Genomic DNA, 27,217 nt, shown 5'->3' with positions numbered 1-27,217 from the left:
AAATGATAGATGAATTGAGATTTAAGTAAATATGATATTTTGAAGAAATTAAAATATTAATAAATTGTATAAATATAATTGATTTCAGCTGAATCCAGATGTAAATGCTTTCCAGAGGAAATTTGTCAGTGAAATATTGAGATGTGATGAAATGGAAAGGAGATTAAGTAAGTAAAACTTAAAGTATTGTGAATTTATTTATTTTTTTGTCGATACTGATTTTAATGTTTAGAGGAAAAATTGTATTTTCGTCAATTTTTAATTTTGTGGTGTGGCCAAAGTCCTTATACAGACCTATAGAAAATTTGTACTTCATTGGTTGCATTATTTGCTTTTCATAAACGTATATTCCTGGACAGAAAAAATATTTGGGGAAAGGTGTAATGAATTTTCATTGTATTCACTTTGCCGATCTGGATGTTAAGTAAGTACACTCATTGAAATTCATGGCAGGGTAAAGGTAAGTTCATTGCATTCATGTCTTTCCTTTTGCTGTTTACAGGGTACATTGAGAAGGAACTGAAGAAGGAAGAGCTGAAAATCCCAGACACTGATGAAAATCCTACAGCTCCAGCTCCTAAAGAGATGATTGATTTGGAAGCAACATTTGAGAAGATAGAATCAGAGTTGAGGGAGGTTAACACCAATGCAGAGGCTTTAAAACGGAACTTCTTGGAGCTATCTGAGCTAAAAGAAGTTTTGAAGAAGACACAGGTTTTCTTTCAAGAGGTATATGATGGTCATTTTGAAATATAATCATGTATGTTATCAGTGCCTAATAAAAGTTAAACCTTTCAAAAGTTGAAGACAATTCCAGTAGGAAGATTGTTTGTTTTTTCACTTTCAAATATTGAAGGTCAAGGACCTTTTCCCCAAGGTTGACTTAGCACAACAGAAAGAAAGTCAGGGCAAGGTAGAAGATATTCTGATTTTCAGTTTAATAATCAGACAAATATCTTGATTTTTATTACAGCATAGACATGATAGACTTAAGAACATCCAACTGACTTCTTGGTAAAATGTAAATATCTTACTGTAGTGTCCATATGTTGTATAATTTACAAGCATGATCAACACAAATATTATCGTCTATGGGACAATCAAACAGCTACTAACATAAAGACACTGCAACTGTATAATAGTATATATATCTGATTATAATTTTGTATTAAATAAGGTTCTTAGACAGGCACATACATATACACCAATAAACAATAGATGACTAATATTTCTTAATCTTTTTCCCAGCATGGACAACACAACATTATTGGAGATGCTCAACATGCTCTAGGACAGGGGGAGGATACACAAACTGGTACTATACAGTTAGGGTTTGTAGCTGGAGTCATTCCAAGAGAAAGGATGCCAGCTTTTGAGAGAATGTTATGGTTTGCTTGTCGTGGTAATGTCTTCCTTAGATATGAAGAGATTCCTCAAGTCCTTGAAGATCCTGTTACTGTAAGTAATCTCCATTTATCTTGAGGGATATTTGATAACTTATTGTCCATTGACAAATAATTGTGTCTTTACAGTACTTTAACAGACATGACATGTGTATTTGTATCAGCCAAACCAAGATTCCAACAGCTCATACCATACTTCTTCTCACTTTAAGTGACAGGAGTAAATGAAAATATTTCACATAATAACTATGATATCCTATCTCCTGCTAAATAAGTTAATTTGTTTATCCAAAATTAGAGATGTATTATAGGAAAAATGCTTTCTCTCTACTTTATTTACCTTCAACAACTTGAGGGAGAATTTATAATTGTTTATTTGAGAAAAAAGAGAGGTTTTGCTGTATAACTCACAAAAAGTTACTGTAATTTATTTGTTTTAGGGAGATGGAATACACAAGTCTGTATTTATAATTTTCTTCCAAGGAGACCAGCTGAAGTCTCGAGTCAGAAAAATCTGTGAAGGGTAAGTTAGAATCATTTGCTATTAAGCATTGTTTAGGACCAGTTTTGGTGATTGACCATCATCTTCATCATGATTGCAGTCAAAAGTTTGAAATGGAAATGCAATTACACAGAAAAACATTAAAGACATGCATTGCCATTCAAAATGCCATAGGACAAATAAAAAGCCTTTTGTTGGTAGCTTCTTTTTAATAAATATATGTGACAATACTGTAAACATTCTATTTATTTAGATTATTTCAAACTAACTGCTGAAAAAAAAGGGAAAGCACTTGGTATCATTGAATTTTCACAAAATAATGAAAGATTAGCCAATACCATCTAGGATCATCTAGTAATCAACAACTTTACCCGAAAATGGATATGCTGAGAAGGTGCAATAAAAAAGGTAACAGTGTATATGCATAGTACTTCTGGATAAGTTAATTGTCTAGTATGTAATACTGTTTAGAATAAAAATGGAAGAGATAGATGCCTTGAATATTATCATCATGTTTTCAGATTCAAAGCAACTTTATATCCCTGTCCAGAAAACCCACAGGAGAGAAATGAAATGTTAAATGGAGTATCTACTAGACTTGAAGATCTTAAAACAGTAAGTACTGACCTGTTTCTCAATATACATTATATAAGGGAATAACATTACTATGATATAAAACTAATAATTTTTTTGTTTAAAAGTTCAACATTCCATCTGTGTTTTGTTTTTTTGCATTCATTTGAGCTCTTTATAATAGATAAATAAGCTCTAGATGTTTTTCTGCTACTTGTTAAGCAGAGCAATTACAACATATTTGTAATTGGTATAAGTTACAATTATATTCTCCTTTCAAAATTTAAAAGAAAAATGTGAATGATTAAACAGAATGATGATGTTTTACCCTACCACACAATCACCACTTCAGGTGTTGGCTCACTTGATATAATTACAGAATGTTAATGTGTTTAAAAATTGTTCATAGGTCTTAAACCAGACAAAGGATCATCGTAACCGTGTTTTGGTTGGAGTTCAGAAAGAGATAACAGCCTGGATTATCAAAGTCAAAAAAATCAAAGCTATCTACCATACGCTCAATATGTGCAACTTTGATTTGTCACATAACAGTCTGATTGCTGAGTGCTGGTGCCCTGTAATGGCTTTAGAGGATGTTCAGAGAGGATTAAAACATGGAACGGTAGGTACCAGTTTTATTTCAAAGATACCTCAAAGACTAGGCAAAGTATTGGTACAACTTTACAGATATTATCATAATTTATATAGTTTAATGTTTGAACTAAAAATAACATGAATATAAAGATATGCAATATATTATCAAATGATTTATTTAAACAAATAAAAAATGGTTTTGAAAATTTGTATCACAACTCCTGTTTTTATAAGACCGCAAATTTTGAAAAAATTTTCGTCGTATATTGCTATCACGTTGGCTTCGTCGTCGTCGATGTCCGAATACTTTTAGTTTTCGCACTCTAACTTTAGTAAAAGTGAATAGAAATCTATGAAATTTTAACACAAGGTATATGACCATAAAAGGAAGGTTGGTATTGATTTTGGGAGCTTTGGTCCCAACATTTTAGGAATAAGGGGCCAAAAAGGGCCCAAATAAGCATTTTCTTGGTTTTCGCACTATAACTTTAGTTTAAGTTAATAGAAATCTATGAAATTTTGACAACAGGTTTATGACCACAAAAGAAAGGTTGGGATTGATTTTGGGAGTTTTGGTTTCAACAGTTTAGGAATTAGGGGCCAAAAAAGGGCCCAAATAAGCATTATTCTTGGTTTTTGCACAATAACTTTGGTTTAAGTAAATAGAAATCAATGAAATTTAAACACAATGTTTATGACCACAAAAGGAAGGTTGGTATTGATTTTGGGAGTTAAGGTCCCAACAGTTTAGGAATTAGGGGCCAAAAAGGGACCCAAATAAGCATTTTTCTTGGTTTTCGCACCATAACGTTAGTATAAGTAAATAGAAATCTATGAAATTTAAACACAAGGTTTATGACCATAAAAGGAAGGTTGGTATTGATTTTGGGAGTTTTTGTCCCAACAGTTTAGGAAAAAGGGGCCCAAAGGGTCCAAAATTAAACTTTGTTTGATTTCATCAAAATTGAATAATTGGGGTTCTTTGATATGCAGAATCTAACTGTGTATGTAGATTCTTAACTTTTAGTCATGTTTTCAAATTGGTCTACATTAAGGTCCAAAGGGTCCAAAATTAAACTTAGTTTGATTTTGACAAAAAATGAATCGGTTGGGTTCTTTGATATGTTGAATCTAAAAATGTACGTAGATTCTTGATTATTGGCCCAGTTTTCAAGTTGGTCCAAATCTGGGTCCAAAATTAAACTTTATTTGATTTCATCAAAAATTGAATAAATGGGGTTTGTTGATATGCCAAATCTAACTGTGTATGTAGATTCTTCATTTTTGGTCCCGTTTTCAAATTGGCCTACATTAAGGTCCAAAGGGTCCATAATTAAACTAAGTTTGATTTTAACAAAAATTAAATTCTTGGGCCTCTTTGATATGCTGAATCTAAACATGTACTTAGATTTTTGATTATGGGCCCAGTTTTTAAGTTGGTCCAAATCAGGATATAAAATTATTATATTAAGTATTGTGCAATAGCAAGTCTTTTCAATTGCACAGTATTGTGCAATGGCAAGAAATATCTAATTTCACAATATTGTGAAATAGCAAATTTTTTTTTTAATTAGAGTTATCTTTCTTTGTCCAGAATAGTAAGCAAGACATATCTTATTGCAAGATTTTTTTTTAATTGGAGTTATCTTTCTTTGTCCAGAATCAACTTAAATCTTTGTTACATACAATATACAATGTATATTCACTTTTTACTACCAACTGATAAATTTAAATGATCTTTACCATTCAGTGATAACAAGCAGGTTTTTTTACATCTTAATATTTTATGGTGTATTAAAATGAGTAGTTATTGATGCAAACTCCATTAGAATATTTTAATTGAGATTAGTTTTGGAATAAGGGAAGGGGGATGTGATTAAAAAATTGGGTTCAATTTTTCTCATTTGAAATTTCATAAATAAAAAGAAAATTTCTTCAAACATTTTTTTGAGAGGATTAATATTCAACAGCATAGTGAATTGCTCTAAGAGAAAACAAAAATTTTAAGTTCATTAGAACACATTCATTCTGTGTCAGAAACCTATGCTGTGTCAACTATTTAATCACAATCCAAATTTAGAGCTGAATCCAGCTTGAATGTTGTGTCCATACTTGCCCCAACTGTTCAGGGTTCAACCTCTGCGGTCGTATAAAGCTACGCCCTGCGGAGCATCTGGTTAGCAATGCAATGGAGTAATAGTAAAATAGAATGACTTCTCTACAAAGAAAATAATTTTCTCAACAATGAGTAGTTTTCAAAGGCTTATATCCTATTAAAATATGTCATATGATTTGGCCAATGTACTAAATATATTTCTTAGTTAGTGTTTAATTTTGAATAAAATTGAGAATGGAAATGGGGAATGTGTCAAAGAGACAACAACCCGACCATATAAAAAAAACAACAGCAGAAGGTGATCCAACAGGTCTTCAATGTAGCGAGAAATTCCTTCCCCCTAAACAAATATATACTAGTTCAGTGATAATGAACGCCATACTAATTTCCAAATTGTACACAAGAAACTAAAATTAAAATAATACAAGATTAACAAAGGCCAGAGGCTCCTGACTTGGGACAGGCGCAAAACTGTGGCGGGGTTAAACATGTTTGTGAGATCTCAACCTCCCCCTATACCTCTAGCCAATGTAGAAAAGTAAATGCATAACAATACGCACATTAAAATTCAGTTCAAGAGAAGTCCCAGTCTGATGTCAGAAGATGTAATCAAAGAAAATAAACAAAATGACAATAATACATAAATAACAACAGACTACTAGCAGATAACTGACATGCCAGCTCCAGACTTCATTTAACCTGACTGAAAGATTATGATTTCAGCATATGAACATCAGGCACAATCCTTCCCGTTAAGGGTTTAGTATCTTACCATCATAACATATATGAGAAGAACATAACCCGTGTCATGCCAACAACTGGTTTTTGAATAAATATGTTTAGTTCTGATGCAAAGACCCTATAAGTGAATCAATATTAACGCCAAAATATGCAATCTTTAATGACCTGACAACAGTATCGTAACTATATCCCTTCTTAATAAGTCTATTCAAGTCTATATAAGTTTATATTTTTATTATGTAGGAGTTAAGTGGCAGCACCGTCCCTTGTATTCTTCACCGTATGGATACAAAGGAGACACCTCCAACCTACTTCATCACAAACAAGTTCACCCAAGTTTTCCAGGACATAGTTGATGCTTATGGTATAGCTACATACCAAGAAGTCAATCCAGGTAAGATAACTCTCATTTTACAGTTTTGTTGACAAGTTTGATTTTTAGGGGGAATACTGTGGGTTCATTAAATAATATTCATGGGATACCAATTTAGTTGATTTCATGGGTTAAGGTGAACCACAAATTTCAATACTCAACAATGTACAAATTTTCTTTCAGCTTATATGTAGACATTGGCAAAACTATGGAATCAAACATACACGAAAACACAATTTTTAATAATCCACGAAAATTGGTATCCACGAGAATAAGTGAATCCACAGTATAGAGGATATGAAATGGGCTACCAGCAGCAAATAAAAGTCCCTGTGAAAATTTGTTAGAATACTGCTTTAACTTCAATTCAGGCTCAGCTCTATAAGACCTTTTTTAACACATTTATATGTACATTTTCTGTGCTCTTAACTTGACAACATAGAAAAATAATTTTTTACATTCCATTCTGCCAATAGAATTTTCTGAAAAGTGAAAGCAAAGTTGAAACTAATTTGTTCCCTTTGTGTCAACAAAATTAAGAAATTGATGATTTATAGTGTAGAAACTTTTCATTATTTTTTTTCAGCATTGTACACGATTATATCTTTCCCATTTTTGTTTGCTGTCATGTTTGGAGATGTTGGTCATGGTACTATAATGTTCCTGTTTGGACTTGTCCTGGTGCTGATGGAGAAAAAATTGATTTCCATGAAAGTCAAGGATGAGGTAGAAAAGAAGACATAGATAAAATCTACTTTAAATCAAAATAATGTTTTATTCTGTGTGATATCCTACTTTTTGTGATAGTATACACTTTAGTTTTTTCAGTTCTTTAACCATATTTATGTTTTGTCGCAAACCTATGCTGCATCAAATATTCAATCACAATCCAAATTCTGAGCTGTTTTAAGCTTAATTATTGTCTCCATACTTCCTCAACTGTTCAGGGTTTGACCTCTGCAGAAAAATCTACTTAGCTGTCTCTCTGAATGCCTCATGTTTTTAATGAAATTACAAAGATGTTGATAAAAGGCATTTAAATTGTACAATTCCAGATTGCCCTCACTTTCATTAATGGACGGTATATAATTTTGATGATGGGAGCATTTTCAATGTATACAGGACTTATATATAATGACATTTTCTCCAAGTCTTTGAACCTGTTTGGATCCTCATGGTACCCGTATTACAAGTGAGTACCTTGTCTGTAATAATCTTTGACAGTTATAAGTATCTGTGACAGCCACATGTTTATCTGACATGTATTCTAATGCAGTTCCTGTGTATCGATAATTTTCATTGGATGTTGAGAAATATTTTGAAGGGTTAGATTCCATGCTCTACCAGTCTGTAACTAAAAAAGCCACCATTTTGAATTTAAATACGTCTAGTGTTAATGTGTGACATCCAGAGTATGCATATAATGTCAAAATGTTAAGATGCTAAATGGAATTTGTTTTAGTATGTGGCAATAGAACGGAGATAACTGTATTTTATTTTAACCTTGGCCATCGTAAAACTTGATTTTACTGTCTCAAATATCCGTTTACATAGCTCCGCAGCAGATTTTAAAATACAATACAGTTATCTTCTTATTTATGAAATATCTTTAATAATGGTTTGATGTCTGGTAAAAATTTACATTAAAACGAAGGCCTTTCAAATTCTTCCACATTCTATTCTTTTGAGACAGTTTATACAGTTGAACTTATTCAGAGCAACAGATTTTTCTTGAAATTATCTTAATCACAGTTCAAACTGTTGATTCAGATATTTTGGCATCTTCCAACAAAACAGTAGTGGTTAAACTTTGGTAGTACATGTAAAAATAAAAATAAAACAATATTTAATTATGTTGGCCCTTCAAATTATACAATATGACTTTTTGTGTAATTGTGTTTTGCTCGTTTGATTACATTAATTTGTTCATGTACAAGGATTTACGGTATTATTATCATCGCCAATAACATGATGATTGAAATCTTGTAAAAATTACATTTAATGGAACTGATTTCACTGATATTTTGGTGTGTTAAATTTTGGCGCTTTTATTTTAGGGTCCATATCAATCAAAGCGTGACTGAAGCTTCTTTTATAAGCTTATTATACATACAAGCATAAGAACAGATTTTGAAAAACGATAGATTATGATAAGAACTTTAGTCTAAGTTATACTGTATTAGTGTTAAAGCAAACTATAAATGTTGAGCTAGTTATTTTGTATGATATACCCACTGTGTCAGGGCTGTATAACCTATCAAGGTCATTACAAACTTCCTTTATCATGTATGATATAGAAAAATTGTTAAACATTGTAAATCAAACTATGTGAAAGACATCTTTTATATCTTTATAGGAATACAACATTTGAAGTTCAGAAGTCCTTTGTTTTGGACCCAGGAACTATGTATGATACTGAAAAAGGACCATATCCACTTGGTTTAGACCCTGTAAGTTATACTGATATGGAAATGATTAATGTTCATTCAATATATATTTATCTCAATCTCATTAAAATCTAAATGGAGGGTAGCGTATCAAAACATCGTATTTTAATGAGATTGTATTTATCTCACAATGATATCTGACTGCTTGCCTAAAAGAATGCGTAAAGTGATCATGAATCATTATTCAATACAAACGTTAAATTTATTTTCAATGTTTAGTATTTTATTTTCAATGTTTAGTATTTTATTTTCAATGTTTAGTATTTTATTTTCAATGTTTAGTATTTAATTCCCAATGATTGTCTTTGATTTTACATAATATTTGTTTAGGCTTTAACTCAGACCTGGTAGAGAACCTCAAAACAAGTTTAAAAGTGATTTCAAGATTGCTTTTTGTTCTCAACTTAGAAGCAAATAACAACTAACGGGACATTAGTCAATTAAAAAATGTCCAGAAAAACTTTGTTCTTTTTAAGAAGGTTTGGCAAGAACAAATGCTTTCCCGTCAGTAGCAACCTTGTTAAGAAAAAAAGAAATATATAATGAATTTTATTCTTTTTTAGATTTGGCAACCAGCAACCAATAAGATCACATTTACTAATTCATTTAAAATGAAACTATCAGTGATTCTGGGTATATCACAGATGACACTAGGTGTACTTCTAAGTCTTGTCAACCATGTGTAAGTACTTTAAGATAACCAGTACACCTATTTCTAGTTCACAGTGAGTCACATATAGTTCTAGAGATATGCCCTTTATAACTTGAAAAACTGCAAATTTTGAAAACAACAGACTAGAACAATATTCAAGAAAGGAAAAAAATGAATTGAAATGTGCATCAAAACTTAAGTAATGCAAACAAAACAGTGAAAATATGAAAAGAACACACAGCACAAAAATACCTAAGACTAGAACAATAGAACTCTTTAAGTACAGGTCCGTGTAAGAATCAGGCAAATCAAATAAAAACTGATAAGTCCATATACACGGAATATGGTGAAATTTTGGGAACTTTGTAATCCATTAATAAAAGTGACAAAACCATAGTATTACATCGATGTATGCCATATTTGTCTAGAAAAAAATAGATTGAATGCATTCGCCGTCTGCATCTACGACAGTGTAATGCATTGAAAGTAGGTCAACTTTGATATTGATTTTCTGTAAACAGCAGATGCCTAGCACACAATTTTTTTTATATTTGAAATCATTTGATACATATCTTCTCTTTCAATGAATAAAAAGTTTGGAAATTTTTATTTGAAAAATGTTATTCACTAAAGTAAAATCATCGAAACGCGTCATTGACTGTATTGTTTATCTCCCTTGCTTGGTTACCTCTTTTTAAAAAAGGCGCGTAATCTGCACAACAACAATAACAAATGGCAGACGAGATGGTCCCGCCGGACATGAAGGGCAGTATAAGTCTGTTTTAACCTATTCATGTGGGGTTTACTCCTTTATGTAATCAGGATAAAAGTGTACGAAAGCTCGCTGAATGTTATAAGACATAACGCCGCGGCATTGACAGATCTCGGACTGTGTGGAGGTTGCCAGACTACACGAACCAGCCGTGGACAATGCCAATGAAGGAGAGTTGATAGCACTGATATGTGGTATTTTCAGGTAAATCAATATGCTACCTCTGCCCCCACACTCTGTTTGCACAATAAGTAATACCATTAATACAAACAAAGATAGAACAAGTGATAACACCCATGATACACATTACAGCATGTCCTTTTGCCCGGTATAGAATAGAATAGAATATCTTTTATTTGTGGTATATTTTGTTAGGTTTCCAGTTCCACAGGACTAACTACAGTTACAGGGTTTCTTAACTGGAGTCTTATTGCTAAATAGGCAGTGCACCCATCCATCAAGCTGTTAAGGGAGCTACCATTTATTTTTTTAAAAGGGGGGGGGAGGTAGGATGAACAATTTTACCCTGCATTTTTTTGTTGTTGTAATCTCTGTCTTGCATTTTTTCCCCACTCTATCATGGACAGGTCTTGCCAATATTAATTGGGTTATCTTTTTTTTTACTTGAATTGTCATCCTGCCTTTAAGTTTATTTTTGGCATTTTTTGTTATAATCAAAACTCCTGTCCTGCCTTTTTTAAATATCATGCTAGCCCCTAATAAAAATCAAATAGTAGCTCCTATGAAACATTAGGAACAGTATAGATAGTGATTTACAACTAATTATCCAGCTAAAGAAAACTTAAAAAAAAAAAAGACATGACCACATTGTGAGTGAACACAAACCTGAAACTAACTTCAAACTATAGAAACTGCATCCATCCACAAAGTACATGTAGTACCATATGTTCTGAGTCCTCTTGGGCTAAAATAACTAGTCAAAACTAGGTTGGGACAAATTTCCACAATGGGTAAGAAACCTTTTAAGATTTAACATGTTTACTTTGCAATTGTATTTTTGTATTATAATATATAAAATGTATATATAATTTATACAAAAATTGTGGTACTTTAGAGATGTTAAGACCATGAAACTGTTCAACCTTTTGTTGTTTCGCTCATTCACCAAATATTCTAGAATTGGTTAGTTCTGTCCATTATATTTTATTCTTAAATTTTCTATCAATGTTTTGAATACAACAATAAATGGCAAGTAATTATTTCTGGATATAAGTGTATAGCATGTATAGATTTTTTTGATAAATTTTAAAAAGATAAATATATGATGCAGGATATGGAAAATATCACAGTCAGTATTTCAGGGTCATTTATTTCTGACTATGCAGTAAATCTTTTGCTCATTACTAACCACCCTTTACCTATTCAGTATTTTTCCTTGAGTTTAGGCGAAGGAGCCCATGTAATTGGAAATAAAAGTTTGGGGAAACTATATTAATTTGGTTATTTAAAGGGCACACTGTACATTGTTACATCAGCAAAATTAAAATTAGGTACAAAATCCTTGATTCTGAGATCCTATGTTTATATACCTTGCTGACTCTAAATAAAGCTTATTTATTTATCCCTGACCTATAATTAACCTCTAAGAGATTTGCTCTCTTGTGGAAAATTTCATACATGTAACTCTCAGTAGTATGTGAGTTTTGGAATCATGGAAATTTGAAACATCTGTAATGAGAACCCTGAGTAACTACATGTATAAACAAACAAAAAAATCCTTGATTTAAGCTCCTAATTGAATAGATTCTTATAAACATGATGAAATAAATATAAATAAATGTACATGTAGTCTTTTATTTGGAATGAATTCAGTATCAACATCTATAAAAAATGTCTTGTGCATTTCTTTTTCAGCATAGAATTGTCACCCATGTTTTAGAATCTGTGAAACAGGATTGGTTGTGTGTGGCTTCACTTCTTCAGAATTTTATAATGACTATAAATATCAACTTCCTTAAAGTAAGAAGTTAGATCTTCTATCAGATAATGCAGCATGCTACATTTACCACTGTGGACATACATGTATCTGGTTATGCTTACAAGAAATAAGTAAAAGAACAGGTAACATACAATGTATATTACAAAAAAAATTGGGCTAAGTAAATATAAGGTAAAAACAGAAGACAACACTATCAGAATTATGGACAACATCAAAAGTTCAATGTAGGATAAAAAACTAATTTATATATGTATATATATATTTTTTCACTGACCCCCTTATTCTCCGTTTTCCTCTTCTCCTCTTACTTAATTTAGGGAAAATTGATTGTAACAGGAAAGTATAAAATCATTTCAATTAAAGAAAACTTACAGCAATTTTTACCCCACCCTAAACTATTTGAATTAAGTTTATTATCCTTCATTGATTTTTTTATGTTTTCCCTACAAAGTGACAGTAGTTTAATGTTCATCTTACAGCTAATTTCTTTATGCTTGTAGAGTAAAATTTTGATTTTGAAACGTTTACCTAAGCTTAAATGTAATTAAGACTGAAATCTCCAAACAATAAATATAGGCAACCTAAAACCTGTAAATATAATAGTTTAAAGCAATTGGATGTTATCTAAATTTCTATTGTACAATATACAAACAAAGTAAAAGAGTCTTTTGTACATGCATTAGGAAATTAGCTATAATCTTTATTTTTATTAAAGCACATATGTTTCTTGAGACATTGCTTTGGAAAAAAACAACCTAGAGATATCATTTAATTTATATCTATAAAAAAAATTTGAGTGCATTTTATTATAAGCTTGATATTATTTTACGTGTACAAATGTTACTTCTAAACTTATTTTATGCATAAAAAGAAGATGTGGTATGATTGCCAATAAGACAACTCTCCACAAGGGACCAAATGACACGTAAAGTAACAACTGAAGGTCACGGTACAGCCTTCAACAATGAGCAAAGCCCAAACCGCACAGTCAGCTATAAAAAGCCTCGAAATGGTGATGTAAATCAATTCAAAAGAGAAAATTAACAGCCTGATAAATGAACCAATAAGGAATGAAAAACAAATATGGAACACATAAACAAACCACAACCACTTTATGTATGTACTCTAACTATTTATACAAAAAAGAAGATGTGGTATGATTGCCAATTAGATAACTAACCACAAGAGACCAAAAGGACACAGAAATTAACAACTATAGATAACCTTCAGTTTGCCTTAACCAAATGTTAGTAAACTTTAATACAATGCATATTACCACTAAACACAATCAAGTTTGAATTTTGGGGGCGTCACTTTAGCCTTTCTAAAGTTATGCCCCTTTACAAATGGTAAAATTGCTAAATTTTTAGTTTTCTTCCTCTTTCTGTAGTTTGCCTTAATCTAATGTAATAAAACTTATACACAATACTTTTTAGTTATTTTTTGTTTTTTTAAATTGCAGAGTTATGAATATCTTATATTTTATAGGGATCAATATTCAGGGGTATTGCTAGTCTGAAGCCCATGCAGGAAAGTGATATTGTGATTCAAAGATGGCAAATATGTGCAAAAAGATGAAATTTGGGTTGCAAGTTGGAAAAAAACATTGTAACAGCAGCTGATATGACATCTGCCCTTTACTCTAGAACAGGTAAATTAACAAAATGTACATTGTTCAAACAGAAAACATAAGTACAACACAAACCCACTGCGAACTAAATGTGCCCTGTTAGAATAAGCAAATCTGGTTCTATACACAATTTCAGAGACAGTCTGATTCTCAGAAGTAAATTTCATTTCACAAATAAATCTGACATGATAATGTCAAAATGTTAGACTTGAGTCACAGGCTGAGGCTCACATTCACATCAGGAGTGGATCCAGCAATTTTCAAAAGGGGGTTCCCAACCCAGGACAAAAGGGGGGGGGGTCCTCATTCAAATGCATTGATCGGCCAAAAAAAAAAGGAGGCTTCCAAACCCCAGACCCCCACCCCCCCCCCCCCCCCCCCAAGTATACATTGTGATACTATAATTATATAGTTAATTCATAGAACATATATTCAATATGATTTTATGATACTTGGTAGATGATAAGGACATACTATGTAGATGTGCATATCAACCATGTGTCAACAGGAAATTAAGATTCATTTTTTTTTCTATGAGTTACGCCCCTTTGAAATTATTTGCTCTAATGTACTTCTGCAAAAGTGTCTTTGCAACTCCTCTGAAACTACACAACAGATCTGCATGAAACTTTGTAGATAATAAGGACATACTATGCAGATGTGCATATCAACAGGAAATTATGATTTTATTTTTTTTCTTGCACAATTTTTTACAAAAATCAAATTGTATTCCAGATTAGGACCATATCCCAAAAAAAACTTTCTACGTTAAAACAGTAATTTTTCAGGTTAAAGGTTTTGGTCATAGTAAAAAGTCAGAATAGTTTGAAATTTAGTGCATAATTTCCTTATAGTACTACATGTATCTGTTTCAATATCAAACTTAAAACGGAACCCTTGATATGATAGTGCAAACAGCACATCATGCACTGCAACTTTTTTTAAACTTTTTTTAAACTTTTTTTTATCTCACATGGCCTTAAAGCTTTTCTCATCACTTTTCTGTTTTCGTTGTCTTTTGATTTTTACAAATATCTTCTCCACTGAAACTAATAAGCCAAATTTAACTAAACTTGGCCACAATTATCATTTGGGTATTAATTTAAAAAGTGTGTCCATTGACCAGGCTAACCAACCAAGATGGCCACCATAGGAAAATAGGGGTAAAATGTAAATTTAGTCTTATATCTCTGAAACTAAAGCATTAAGAGCAAATTTGACACAGGCAGAAATGTTCGGTAAGCTAAGATATATATGTATCCTTAAATCATTCTGACAAACTTATTAGGTTGCTTCCTCGGAACTAGAAATTTTAAGGAAATTTTGTTGTTTTTGGTTATTTTTTAGCTCACTTAGCCCAAAGGGCCAAGTGAGCTTTTCCCATCACTTTGTGTACGTTGTCGTTAACTTTTACAAAAATATTCTCCTCTAAAACTACTGGGTCAAATTAAACCAAACTTCTGTGACCCAGCCAACCAACCAATATGGCCACCATGGCTAAATTAGATCATAGGGGGTAAAACACAGTTTTGGCTTATAGCTAAAAAACCAAAGCATTTAGAGCAAATCTGACATGGAGGGTAAATCATTTATTAGGTCATGATCTATCTGCCCTGAAATTTTCAGATAAATTGGGTTGCTGCCCCTGATTTGGTAATTTTAATGAAATTTTGCTGTTTTTTGGTTTATATATCTTGAATATTATTACAGATAGTGATAAACTGTAAACAGCAATAATGTTCAGCAAAGTAAGCTCTACAAATAAGTGAACAGGATCAAAATTGTCAATTGACTTCATAAGGAGATATTGAACATTTAAGTCAAATTTTACAATTTTTCGTAAATTTTTGCACTCTTTTACAAAAGTCTTTCCTGAAACAACTGAGATAAATTTAAATAAACTTGGCCCCAAATAAACATCAGGGTATTTTTTTTTTAAATGTGTCCAGTGACCCCGTCTGCCTAAATCATGGCAGACATGGCTGAAAATAGAACATTGTAAAAAATGCAGTTTTTGACTGGTCCATACATGTATCTCTGAAACTAGAGCAAAAGTATAACTACGGTTGCATTATTCCATGCATCAATTGTAAATAAAATATCATTTGAATAACACAGGCTCCTTGGAGCCTCTAGTTTACAATTATTCTTTTCTTCAAAATATCATGTTGACCTATGTAGTAATGTACACACATTTTGTTGAAGTTGAAAACATGATCTTTTAATCGGTTTATTATTCCCCTCATTATTATTTTTTTTCACAGGTGTTGCTGGATGTCAAGTCACTGAATGTACTAACGACACCTCATAACACAAACTGATAACACACAAGTTTAATGGAATAAATGATTTTAATGAGTTGTGAGTTGAAGAAGATGGTATACTACTGAGGAAAGCCTACAACATCGGCAAAGTAAAATTTATTCCTTATAAATACATAGACCAAATGGATTTTGGTAAACGGCAGGAAAATAAAACAGAAAAATGTGTGTTTATTTACCTGTTAATGTAACTGGAAAAATCAAAACACCTAAAAACAGTTGGTGCAGTAAATCTCCATGGAGGACCAGAAATAAAAATAGAAAATGGTGAAGACTCAACCATATTATCCTCTCATCACTCAGAAAGTTCTGATTAAATGCTGTTCTTTTGCTCAAAAGTTGGCTGTGTCATTAGATTTGCTACCTTAAATTGACTTAAAAACCATCTTTTGATAGCTATATATATATATAGGAAAGCATTTTTAACAGTTGTAATATGAAACAACCTGACACCTGAGTGGGCCAGGTTGTGCAATGAAGTAGTATTTACAACAAAAAAAATAAACCAACATCAACAAAGGGGACTGAAGATGAACTATGAGATAGGCTTTAAAGAAAGACAGGAGAATATCAAGATTTCCTTATTACTTTTTTCATAAAAGTATTTGTCAAATATTATTAAAGAACATTTACTAAGCATGCTCAGCAATAACTCTTTTGAATAGAAGGTTAAGATACATATTTGATCAATGAAAACTTAGTATTATTAGAATATATGTTAAAATAATTTTGCTTGTACCATCATGACCATATAATTATTTAGTTTTTAGAAAATTAAACATTTGAACAGTCAACTTATTATCTATCTTTTTTTTTATTCTTTACTTCCATTATCTCCAATTGGCTTTCTTCCTGGTAGTAAACATTGAATTTAAGTTCAATATTATCGATATGTGAATAAGGGTGGTTTCACTTTTAAAATACATGTTAGTTCACTAGATATGTTCTGTTCCAATGGGAAAAATTCTGTATGCAAGACCATTGACTCTTGCATATTTACATATTGAGGAAGAAAATGGGGACACTTCAGTAACCTGTTTATTATTTATTAACTGCTTGTACCACTGAACAAATATTTTGCAGGAGTACCTGTTTATCACATCTGAAATAAAAAAAACAATCAATGTGGGAGACACAAAACATAGTAATCGTTTGCTAAAATTACTACACTAAAGTGTCCTGTGATATTTGGATCAATATATTGAGAAAACTATTTGTTTCTAAGAATTCAAATCCTTCATTTATATCTATTCAGACCCTGTTGATTCTTGCAAGGTAACAACACAATTATTGTGGACTTTGGCTCATAACTAATGTAAATCATAACATTTTTCCCCTTGGAAAAGGTTCAAGCGACCCTCCTCCCCAAACATACACAAACAAGCTATATATTGTTCCACTCAAAATGCAAGATATTACCCCTTTACACCCTGGTATATCATATGTATAGGTATTGTCATGATATAAGTGAATATTTCACCTAAATTTGATCAATATGGGGCGTAAAAATCATAAATGATAAAAAAAAACATGAAAAATTGACGATTTTGATGGTGCTGCCACCTACAACAGCCAAATATTTCCGAACTTTTTTTTGTTTCGATTTATTCTATAGGGCTTCTACTAAAAGGGAATATATAACAAAAGTGTGTATACTGTTGCTGTTTCTTAAAAAAATTAAATGAAATTAGATGAAATTTGCATTTTTCTAAACTTCATTTTGATCACATTTCCATGGTTACGGTTGCTAGGGAAGAAAATATTTAAAATCCATTTTCAATCTGTTTTCATATCACTATACATATGAACTCTATATAAAGTATATACAAGCAACAAAAAATATATTATTAAAGCAAGATAAATTACTTTAAAAACGTGCGTTTTGGTAGTTTTCCTTGCTCATTTTTAGGGGCCATCAGGGGGAAATTTGAAAATGATTTTTTTTAACACAAAAATTATTTTTTTCAAAAAAAAATTTCATATTCAAGTTCTTATAAGGTAAATCCATATCTAGAATAAGAAATTTGACCAATTTGCCAAAATGGACTTATCACTGTTTGCCTGATTCTTACATGGACCTGTACTTAAAACCTAGCAGTGGTATCAAAAGCACGTAAAATTATTTTCATGTATTATAGGCAAGCTTGAGCATGGATATTCATGTTCTTGGACACATTTTTATTTCAATGTTCTTTTCATATTATTAGATAATAACATATCTTATATTACAGATATTTCAAACGAACTTTAGAAGCTTTAGTAGAATTTGTTCCATCATTGCTGTTTTTACTGTGCTTGTTTGGATACTTGGTTGGACTTGTGTTCTACAAATGGTTCTTGTTTAATCAGAAATGTACACAGTGTGCTCCTTCCTTATTGATTCGTAAGTTCTATCTCAATCAAAATATAAGAAGATGTGGCCAATGAGACAAATCTCCACTAGAGACCAATAGCACAGAAATTAACAACTATAGGTCACTGTACCGCCTTTAACAATGATCATAGCCCATACTGCATAGTCAGCTTTATGAAATGACAATGAAAAACAATTCAAATGAAAAACTGATGGCCAAATTTATGTACAAAAAATTATTGAAGAAACAAATATGTAACACATCAACAAAGTCAATATTATATGTTATTATACCTTGCATATAATACAAACAGTTCTATTGGATAACAACTTATCACATGACATGGAATAATTCAGTTAATTTTCATTTAATTGCAAGGGAGGACAAATAACCCTTAAAATTTACACCATTGGTGAATAACCTTTTTAGTGTCTAGATTTGCACTCGAGTTACCTCCCGTGTATTGACGTCACAGACGTAAATAAACAAGATGGAAGCATTCACGTTACACTGACAGCCCATCGAGAGACGAGGAAATGAATAAGGCTTTGAAAATGAAGAGTGCCAACAGCCGATGATTTCTCCTATAAACGGTCCTTTTCAGGGCCATTAATATTTTACAAAAATATTCTACCTTTGTTGCACATCTGACAAATTAGAGAACACAACTGTATTTTCCTGAGTTACTTTCAAACGACAAACGTCAGCTTTTGTTCGTTCCACTGTTAGTTCGGTATAATAAAACAATTGTGGCCCTGTAGAATCCATGAATATCCAAAATTGTCAACCCTTAAAAGTTATTTCACTTCGGGCTGCGCCCTCATTGAAATAACCTTCTCATGTTGACAATTTTGGATATTCACCTATTCAACGGGCCATAATTGTATATTATATGGGATCATTACATGGAAAATGAGCCTATATCCCATGTGACTAAGCATGATTTTTAAATGTATCAAAAATATCAAATCAAAGTGTCCTGTAGCCCTTTTCACAAAAAAAATATTAAGTGTAAAATTTATCATAAGTCTAAAATATTCCTTAACAATAACAATTTAACTAAATATTTTTATCATAAGGTTAATAAGATTAATTTTACACTTAAGATTTTTTTGTGAAATAGGCTACATATTTTAACATTAGTTACCACTTTGACCTTGTTTTTGTTCACATGATATATGGGTTTATATACCTTGTCAAGGTTTCCTATCAAATTTCAGAAATAGCCAGTATATTATAATGTCTTTATTTAAAAGCAGTGTGATAAAAAATAGAGTCAATTGGATAAGAATAAACACTCTTCCAGGGTTTTTTTGGCCTGATTTATTGAATTCTGTGAAAGGAAGTGTTTCCAACCTTTTTGACACATTTTATTTGTGAAATTTAAATATTTGTTTGAATTGTTTGACATTTCAAACAAATGAAATGTAGCAGTTTTAAGACAATAAAATAACCAGTTTTAAAACATCTGGAACATTTATTACAAAAGATTCTACTTTAAGTTTTGGTATACCCATTTAGGAAAACTGAATAATAACATTTGCTCTGAAAGCTAAAATGAAAAAAAGATTTATAGTTTGGTTGATTTAAATATCACTAAGCTCTCAAGATGTACTGGCTAAATTTAAACAAATTTAAAAAGTTGATAATGTATATTAAGAAAAATAATGTAAAAGTAAAGAAAAACATTACATGAAATGAGGTCAAAGGACAGAAGGCTTATATTTGTAAAATACTTTTAAAAACTTATTTTAAATTTATTTAGATTTTATCAACATGTTTTTGATGAAGTATCAGCCAGTAACAGAAATACCAGGGACTAATACAACTACTTTTGAATGTATAGAGTATGAAAAAACTTTGGAGAAGCTACCATGCTCTTCACAGACTATATTCTATGAGAACCAGGTTTGTACATCCTTAACTTTGACCAGCTATTATAGTCTGATTCAAGGTTATAATACATGTTGTTTTTGACAGCTTAAATATTCTTATCCAATAAAATAAATGTGCAATTGATAGAAGACCATTTCAAATTTTCCATTTGACTCATATTGTTAGAAATTATTGATTGGGGAAATCTGTCTCTCTTATGAAAGTAAAGGCTAAACTTATTGCTAAAACATTATTTTGTTAATATATATTTTATTGTTATGATATTACAAACATGTGTATTTGTTATAAGTGCAACTTATATTATTGCATTTGACAGATCTATACATAAAACATTGAAAATAAATATGTATTCAATCAGTACTGTAAATTTGAAAAATTTCGCAAGGGGTTTATTTTTATAAACCCACGATAGTAGAGGGGCATAATGTTTTCTGGTCTGTGCATCCGTCTGTTTGTTTGTTAATTCATTCTTTTGTCCATCCGTCTGTCCCACTTCAGGTTAAAGTTTGTGGTCAAGGTTGTTTTTGATGAAGTTTAGGTCCATTCAACTGGAAACTTAGTACACATGTTCCCTACGATATGATCTTTCTAATTGTAATGCCAAATGAGTTTATATCCCGATTTGATGGTCCACTTAACAAAGAAAATGATAGTGGGGGTGGGACATTCGTGTACATTGGACACAAACTCTTAACTCCTCTATTTAGATAATGATTGACATGATGGCCAGATTTACTTTTTATTGATCATGTATAGTAATAATAGGACCATAGTTGTTTATTTGTATAAAATATTTATAAAGCATGCCTGTTTATTTTGTAGCAAATGATCCAAACAATTTTACTAGTAGCAGGTGTGCTTATGGCCCCCGTAATGCTGTGTGTAAAACCATTTGTTCTGAGGTCCAAACACAACGCTAAAGAAAGAGTAAGTATATAATAGAAAGTTTTGGCGTTGTTTTTGTGATTGATTCTCTCGAAATGAATAATGTAAAACCATTTTCAGGTGTCACAAAGTCATATATTTGTACAATTGAACTTAAATCAATGTTTTACTGTTTTTGGTCAGTTGGATGCTTTGCTTGTTAGGAATAAGCAGTATTTATTTTGTTCAATTCTTATGAAAAATGTAGCACTATGTTTAATTGATCCAATAAGGGTTTGACATTGTTTTCTTTAGATATATTTCAAGATAGGATTTAAAAGCACAAAATTATATACTGTAAAATTAAACTGATTTCTATTTTCTATTTGTATTTTTAATTGATGAAAGCAAGTTGTCATTTGGTTTTATTATTTTAAGGTGTTATATATTCAAGTATAAAATGAGAAATCACATTCTTACGTTTAATGTTTCTTATATCATGTGGATTTTTTGTTGTTGAAAAATTATAAAAGCCTATATAATATTACTAAAACCTTTCATAAGAAAAACACTAATGAATTATTTAGCTTTGGGAAGATTATTTTGTATACAAAACAAATTAGGCAAAAAAGTGGCAAATATTGTGAAGACAGCTACATTTCAAAAAACGTTCTTTATGATTTTTAACTGTTCATGGCAATGCTATTTTAGGACTTGGAAAAAGTAAGTATATGCTGCTGTTGCTAAATTAAATATATTAATTTTTATTTCTATGAAATGATATAAGTTGTTTTGTCTGATAGTGTGAGATCTTACTTAAGAAAGAGATGTGGACTTTCTTGTTTTATAATTAAGCTTGCTAACAAATATAGGCAGTTCTTTTAGAGCCGTATAGGTATTCATATATATTTATCATCTTGAAACAAGATCTTGGAAATCCCGTTGTATATAGTTAAACAAGTAAAATTGAATTAAAAAACTGCTAATACCATCATAAAGACTAAATTTACTAACATTCGGTATTGATGTCTTCAAAAAGAGGTTCAGACCATATAGAGGCCTTTAATGACATCCAAATAAAAAAAAAATATCTAGTTTTATGAGGAGATAATAAAAGTTGGTCTTTTTAAATGTTTATAAAAAATAATTCATTGTAACTAGATCGATTTTTTGTTTGTTATCCTTTCATTTTAAGGACCAGTCTATAAAGATTCAGATAGTTTCAACAAAAGTTTGCTCTTTGAAAATTTTGACTTCAACTCTATGATTATGAGGAAGTCCATTGTAAACAACTAGACAAATTTTCCCCTTTAACTATGTTGCCTAAAGTGACTGGTTATGCTTATGATACTTACAGATTATCGTTGATCATCTCAAAATAGCGATAATGTACTTTATTGCACATGAAAAGAAAAAGCTGTCAGTTTTGATCTTTAGAGAAATAAAATAGATGTGTTAATATTATTTTATTGTAAAAAGGAGTATTATTAGTGGAAAGCTTATTTTCATTGATCTTATTTTTAAAACCCAAAGAACATCAGGAAACATCATTTTGATTCTGAGCCAGATAGTTGTTTCATGCTTGATAGTGAAGCAACAACTTTTAGTTAAAAAGTATTTGATTTAACCAAGCAAGATTTGAAACATTAACATCAAAGACAAATTGTTGGCAAACTTCCATTTAACTAAAAAGGAAGTTCCATAAATGTTTGATCAGATTCTCATAAGTTTACAAATTTTATAGATTTATGGTAGTTTTTTTTTCACATATCTAAACAATAATCAGTATATATATTTATAGAAACACAAGTTGCTTTGCCTTATATTTCTACTGAAGTCTTTATTCTGTGAATCAATGTTTGATACCAATGATGAAGTCAATTGCTAGTCTATTAGTTACCTCCCTTGATAGCTTAGTTTTTGATGTATAAGAAATAAAAATTACTAGTTCCTGTTTAAAAAAAATACTGTATGACTTTTCTTAGATGGTATTGTAGAATCTTTATCTAGTTTGTGACATTCAAATATATCATTTGCATGTAAGGTCATGCACACATTGTTACAAATCATCTATCTCTTTGAAATTCTGGAACATTGACAATCTTGTTTAAAAATTTCAAAATAAAGTTTGAAAATAAGAAAAGCTTCAGGTTTGAGTTATTTTTACCATTTTTCAGAATCCATTACGATAATGAATTCGAAATCATTCTGAAAGTGAACTGATTAAAATAGGTGTCTACAATAATTACTGTAAACCAACTTATTTTCGAGAGGGATTTAATTTACACTTTTGGTGTTTAGCAGTATTTTGTCTCCCAATGACCTTAGATCTGCTCTCGATAACCTTCTGACTTCAAGCAACAATCACTTGTTAGTTGTGAAGCCAAATTATTTATAATACATGAAGTGAAACTGTGAACAGGCTAAAATAATCCTTGAGATATTGTCTTTAAATATTTGATTGTTTTTGGGATACGATTGCTGTCAAGCAATCTGTAGACTTTTACTATTGACCCTATGACACACTCCCTCACGTCATTCGTTTTATTCTAAACATTCAGCAACATCTCAGATTCTTATGATTATCTTGCTTTAAAAGGTAAAAACAAGCAAAACAATTGAACATAAACAACTTTCCTGTAATGTTTTACTCATAATCTTCATGTGTGATATTTTCCTTGACTTATATGCGTGTTTTTAACAATACGGAAAATCAGAATTAAACAGTATTTATATTTAGTGTTTTTATAAATTTAGAAACACGTCAGAGGGAATTCCCAAATTTTGATAACTTGCGAGAGTTCTCTGAAAGCCGATCGATAATTCTATTTCTGTCACAAGAACTGAAGTGGAGTATTTCTATATTTTACCAATATGAAACTGATATTTGATACTGTACTCTCACAAAGAAATGGAGAACCATTCATCATATCATTTAATAAACGTTCTTGTTCCAAATCGCAAGTCGCGGTTTGTTTATGTATTAATGTCCATGCATGGTCTCACTAATTAGAGACAAAAAGAATTGTAGAGACAAAAAGCGTCAAGAAGCGACAAGAAGAATAATATTAGCAACAAGAAACTATTTAGCAACAAGAAAACATTTTTTTATTTTTATTACTTATTCGAAATAAATATTAAAAAAATATGCCAAAGAAAAAATGAAACTTGTAAATCTAATTCAGTTGCTACATTTATTTACATGATATTTTATAAGGTATCACAGGAAGTATTACCTTTACCCTGTCGTTTTATGGTATTACTTTTACTTGTGTTTTAGAACAATAATATATTTTGTCTTTTTATTTGTTTTTAAAACCTTTTTTGTACAATATATAATTAACTTGCAAAATGCATTATTTGTGCATAATTGTCCAGAAAATACATACACAAATTGTGAAATACAAATTAAGAACTGAAATCAAACAAGAGGAAAACATAATTAAAATGTGAATATTTATCATGGTTATGCATATAGATTGAAGATTAAAGGAAACTGATGACAATCTTGAGTTTTCAACAGGTGTTCACTGTTCGGTACAATAATTGTATATTCTGGTGCGTGTAATTGATGAAGGTGTTAATGGATGTTATTGTTGCAATAAAACAAAGGACACGCACCTAGTTAATCTCATTTGTTGCTCTTAATTGTGTATTACCTTAGAGTGAAGCCACAGCTAATGTTGGTCCTATCAGGAAAAATTAATTGTACAGTTAGGAAGGAAATAATATTTCATGTTTTTGTTTTATTAAATCCTTCAAAAGGAAGGTGACAAATCTTTGTTTTTATTTTCATTTTATAGCGTTTACATTTCCTTTGCTCTTACACATGTTTAATTTCTACATCTATCAATATGATAATAAAAAGTACACAATCTCTTCATCGAATTTTTTTTATTTCTTCATCTTTCAATATAATCCTAAAAAAATATTTTATTGTATGTGATAACAAAATGTATTCTTGTCGCTAAATAGCTTCTTGTTGCTTTTTGTCACTTATTATTTTTCTTCTTGTCGCTTCTTGATGCTTTTTGTCGCTAATTAGTGAGACCCCACATGCGTGTAGTTTTCCTGATTTCAAGGGGTATCAGATTGAGTGATTCCCCGCTTCATTGATTAATTTGAAACTCATGGGATTCTTTCTATGTCTGTCTGCATATGGAGGGCTATTGTTGTTGCATAATTTTAAATCACATGCATAATTTAAATTAAAATAAATGTTCCATCGTAAAAATTACCTATAACACCCCTTCAGCAGAAATGGAATCTTCTATGTTATCGTTTCGAGTTGTCTCCCTTTTCGATGTCTTCGTCAAGAAGAATTAACTCGTTAATGCCGGTAAACGTCGTATTGTATTAAGAACGATCTCAATGTAAACAGAGGAGTGTGTACGGAAAGGGGTCATGCCCTCTGACCCAAAGGAACTTCAATAATTAAAGAGTAAGAAATGGGGTTCCTCCTAAACTGGTCCGCCTTTCTATATATAGCTTCGCACCGAAGGTCAGTGTAGCGATAAGTGAACACAACAGGGGTCCAGTTTAGGGTTCCTCCTAGAATTACGGTGACAAGATACGGAAGCAAGTTAAAACTCGTACCACGGCATTGGAACCAAAAAAGTTATTTTGTACTACTGGGAAGTCGTAACATTCAGAAAAATATATAAAAAATATGATGTTTTATGGGTTTCTGTTTGTAAACTTAATAGAAATAAAGTTGAATTGCTTGAATTTTACACAGGAGTTAAATGAAAACTTAGACAAAAATAAAGAATGTTTTAAAGCATTAATGTTTTAACTGATCTTTCAAACTAGAACATAGGCGGATCCAGCCCCCCTTTTTTTAGTGGAAAAAAATGGTTAATTATAAAGGGAATCATTGAAGCATGACTGGAGCGGGCCCCCTCTTAGGTCAGTCAGCGGGCTCCCCCTTAGGAAAAGTTCTGGATCTGCCACTGTAGAACTTAATCCAGAGGAAAGTTAAAACATTGCTTTAACTGTACCTTATAAAAATTGAACATGTTGAATATGTATATTTCCAATTTAAGTTAATTAAAGCTGTAATCCATGATCATAAATTGAATGCTATGTTTACAATTGTTGAAAGCCATGTGCTTTATTTGCGGGGAAAATGCGGACCCCCTAAACAGGAATCAGTTAAATTTCATTGTTACATTTATTTATAGACAGTAAAAATAATTTTGGCAATCATTTTGACTTACTGCTAAGATTTAATTATTCATGAAAAATTTTCTTCGGGTGAAACTGTACCTTAATTATCTACATCTGCCACAGTATTTTCTATCCAATATACAAGGAACATAAGCTACACATTGGTCATTGTACTTTCAAATTATATACATTTTACAGACTTAAGAGGTATTGGGTGAAAGTAACGTATATCATGTATATTCATAATTTAACACCATTTGAATGCATTTAAATAAGTTGGTACGAGTTTGCATTGGTACAAGTTTTTTTTAGTGGTACAAGTTTACAATGGTACAGGATAACTATAATTCGATAAAACACAATAAGTACATGGCTCATACACTTGTAACGGGGATTGGCTATTCTTTAAGTTGAGTGACTATTCAGATTGTTACATTTTGCATGTGCAGTTGAATTAGTTTAGAGAATAATACTATCCAGCTGTACCAGGGTTACCGGCCAAAATGCTTGAGACTCACGCATGTTCATGCTTTTTTGCAACAGTATTCTTGGATCTATTTTTTCCTTCTTTGATCTTTTCAATTTTGGCCAAATCTCATGCATTTGTTTAATGAAAATTTGGCAGAACTGCTATACATGTGTCAATGAAAACTATGGCAATCGTATCCCTCAGAGCATTCTGCTCTTTGATTGTTAGATATTCCCAGCCATCTAAGATTCCAATCTGATTAGTTATGGTTACAACCTAATTTAGTGGGAAAGTAGCTGCTGCTAATGGTTTTGATATTGCTTATGTTTGCCTTTCCCCCTTCCATACGATCACTGCTTTAGGTGTTGGTTTACTATATAT

General features: G+C 31.2%; 1 protein-coding gene and 1 long non-coding RNA gene across 5 annotated transcripts in view; both read left to right on the top strand.

The window, feature by feature from the left end:
• Positions 1 to 27,217, top strand: part of LOC134725854 (V-type proton ATPase 116 kDa subunit a 1-like) — a 49,591-nt gene that overhangs the window by 6,481 nt on the left and 15,893 nt on the right. For all 4 annotated transcript variants that reach the window (XM_063590086.1, XM_063590085.1, XM_063590084.1 and 1 more), the window contains exons 3-16: positions 89 to 167; positions 503 to 729; positions 1,249 to 1,458; positions 1,844 to 1,926; positions 2,427 to 2,520; positions 2,888 to 3,100; positions 6,173 to 6,323; positions 6,889 to 7,028; positions 7,358 to 7,494; positions 8,659 to 8,752; positions 9,313 to 9,431; positions 18,316 to 18,467; positions 20,204 to 20,346; positions 21,157 to 21,261. In XM_063590086.1, coding sequence (XP_063446156.1) covers positions 89 to 167; positions 503 to 729; positions 1,249 to 1,458; positions 1,844 to 1,926; positions 2,427 to 2,520; positions 2,888 to 3,100; positions 6,173 to 6,323; positions 6,889 to 7,028; positions 7,358 to 7,494; positions 8,659 to 8,752; positions 9,313 to 9,431; positions 18,316 to 18,467; positions 20,204 to 20,346; positions 21,157 to 21,261 — 1,947 coding nt within the window. The remainder of the gene's footprint in view (positions 1 to 88; positions 168 to 502; positions 730 to 1,248; positions 1,459 to 1,843; positions 1,927 to 2,426; positions 2,521 to 2,887; positions 3,101 to 6,172; positions 6,324 to 6,888; positions 7,029 to 7,357; positions 7,495 to 8,658; positions 8,753 to 9,312; positions 9,432 to 18,315; positions 18,468 to 20,203; positions 20,347 to 21,156; positions 21,262 to 27,217) is intronic.
• Positions 9,683 to 13,713, top strand: LOC134725855 (uncharacterized). Its single transcript, XR_010108607.1, has 3 exons — positions 9,683 to 10,377; positions 12,049 to 12,255; positions 13,622 to 13,713. It is a non-coding gene; the product is annotated as an uncharacterized LOC134725855 (long non-coding RNA).

Source organism: Mytilus trossulus, chromosome 7 (assembly GCF_036588685.1).
Source record: "Mytilus trossulus isolate FHL-02 chromosome 7, PNRI_Mtr1.1.1.hap1, whole genome shotgun sequence".
NCBI lineage: Eukaryota > Metazoa > Mollusca > Bivalvia > Mytilida > Mytilidae > Mytilus > Mytilus trossulus.
The sequence above is the reverse complement of the archived record's forward strand: the minus strand, read 5'-3'. Positions and strand labels throughout refer to the sequence as shown.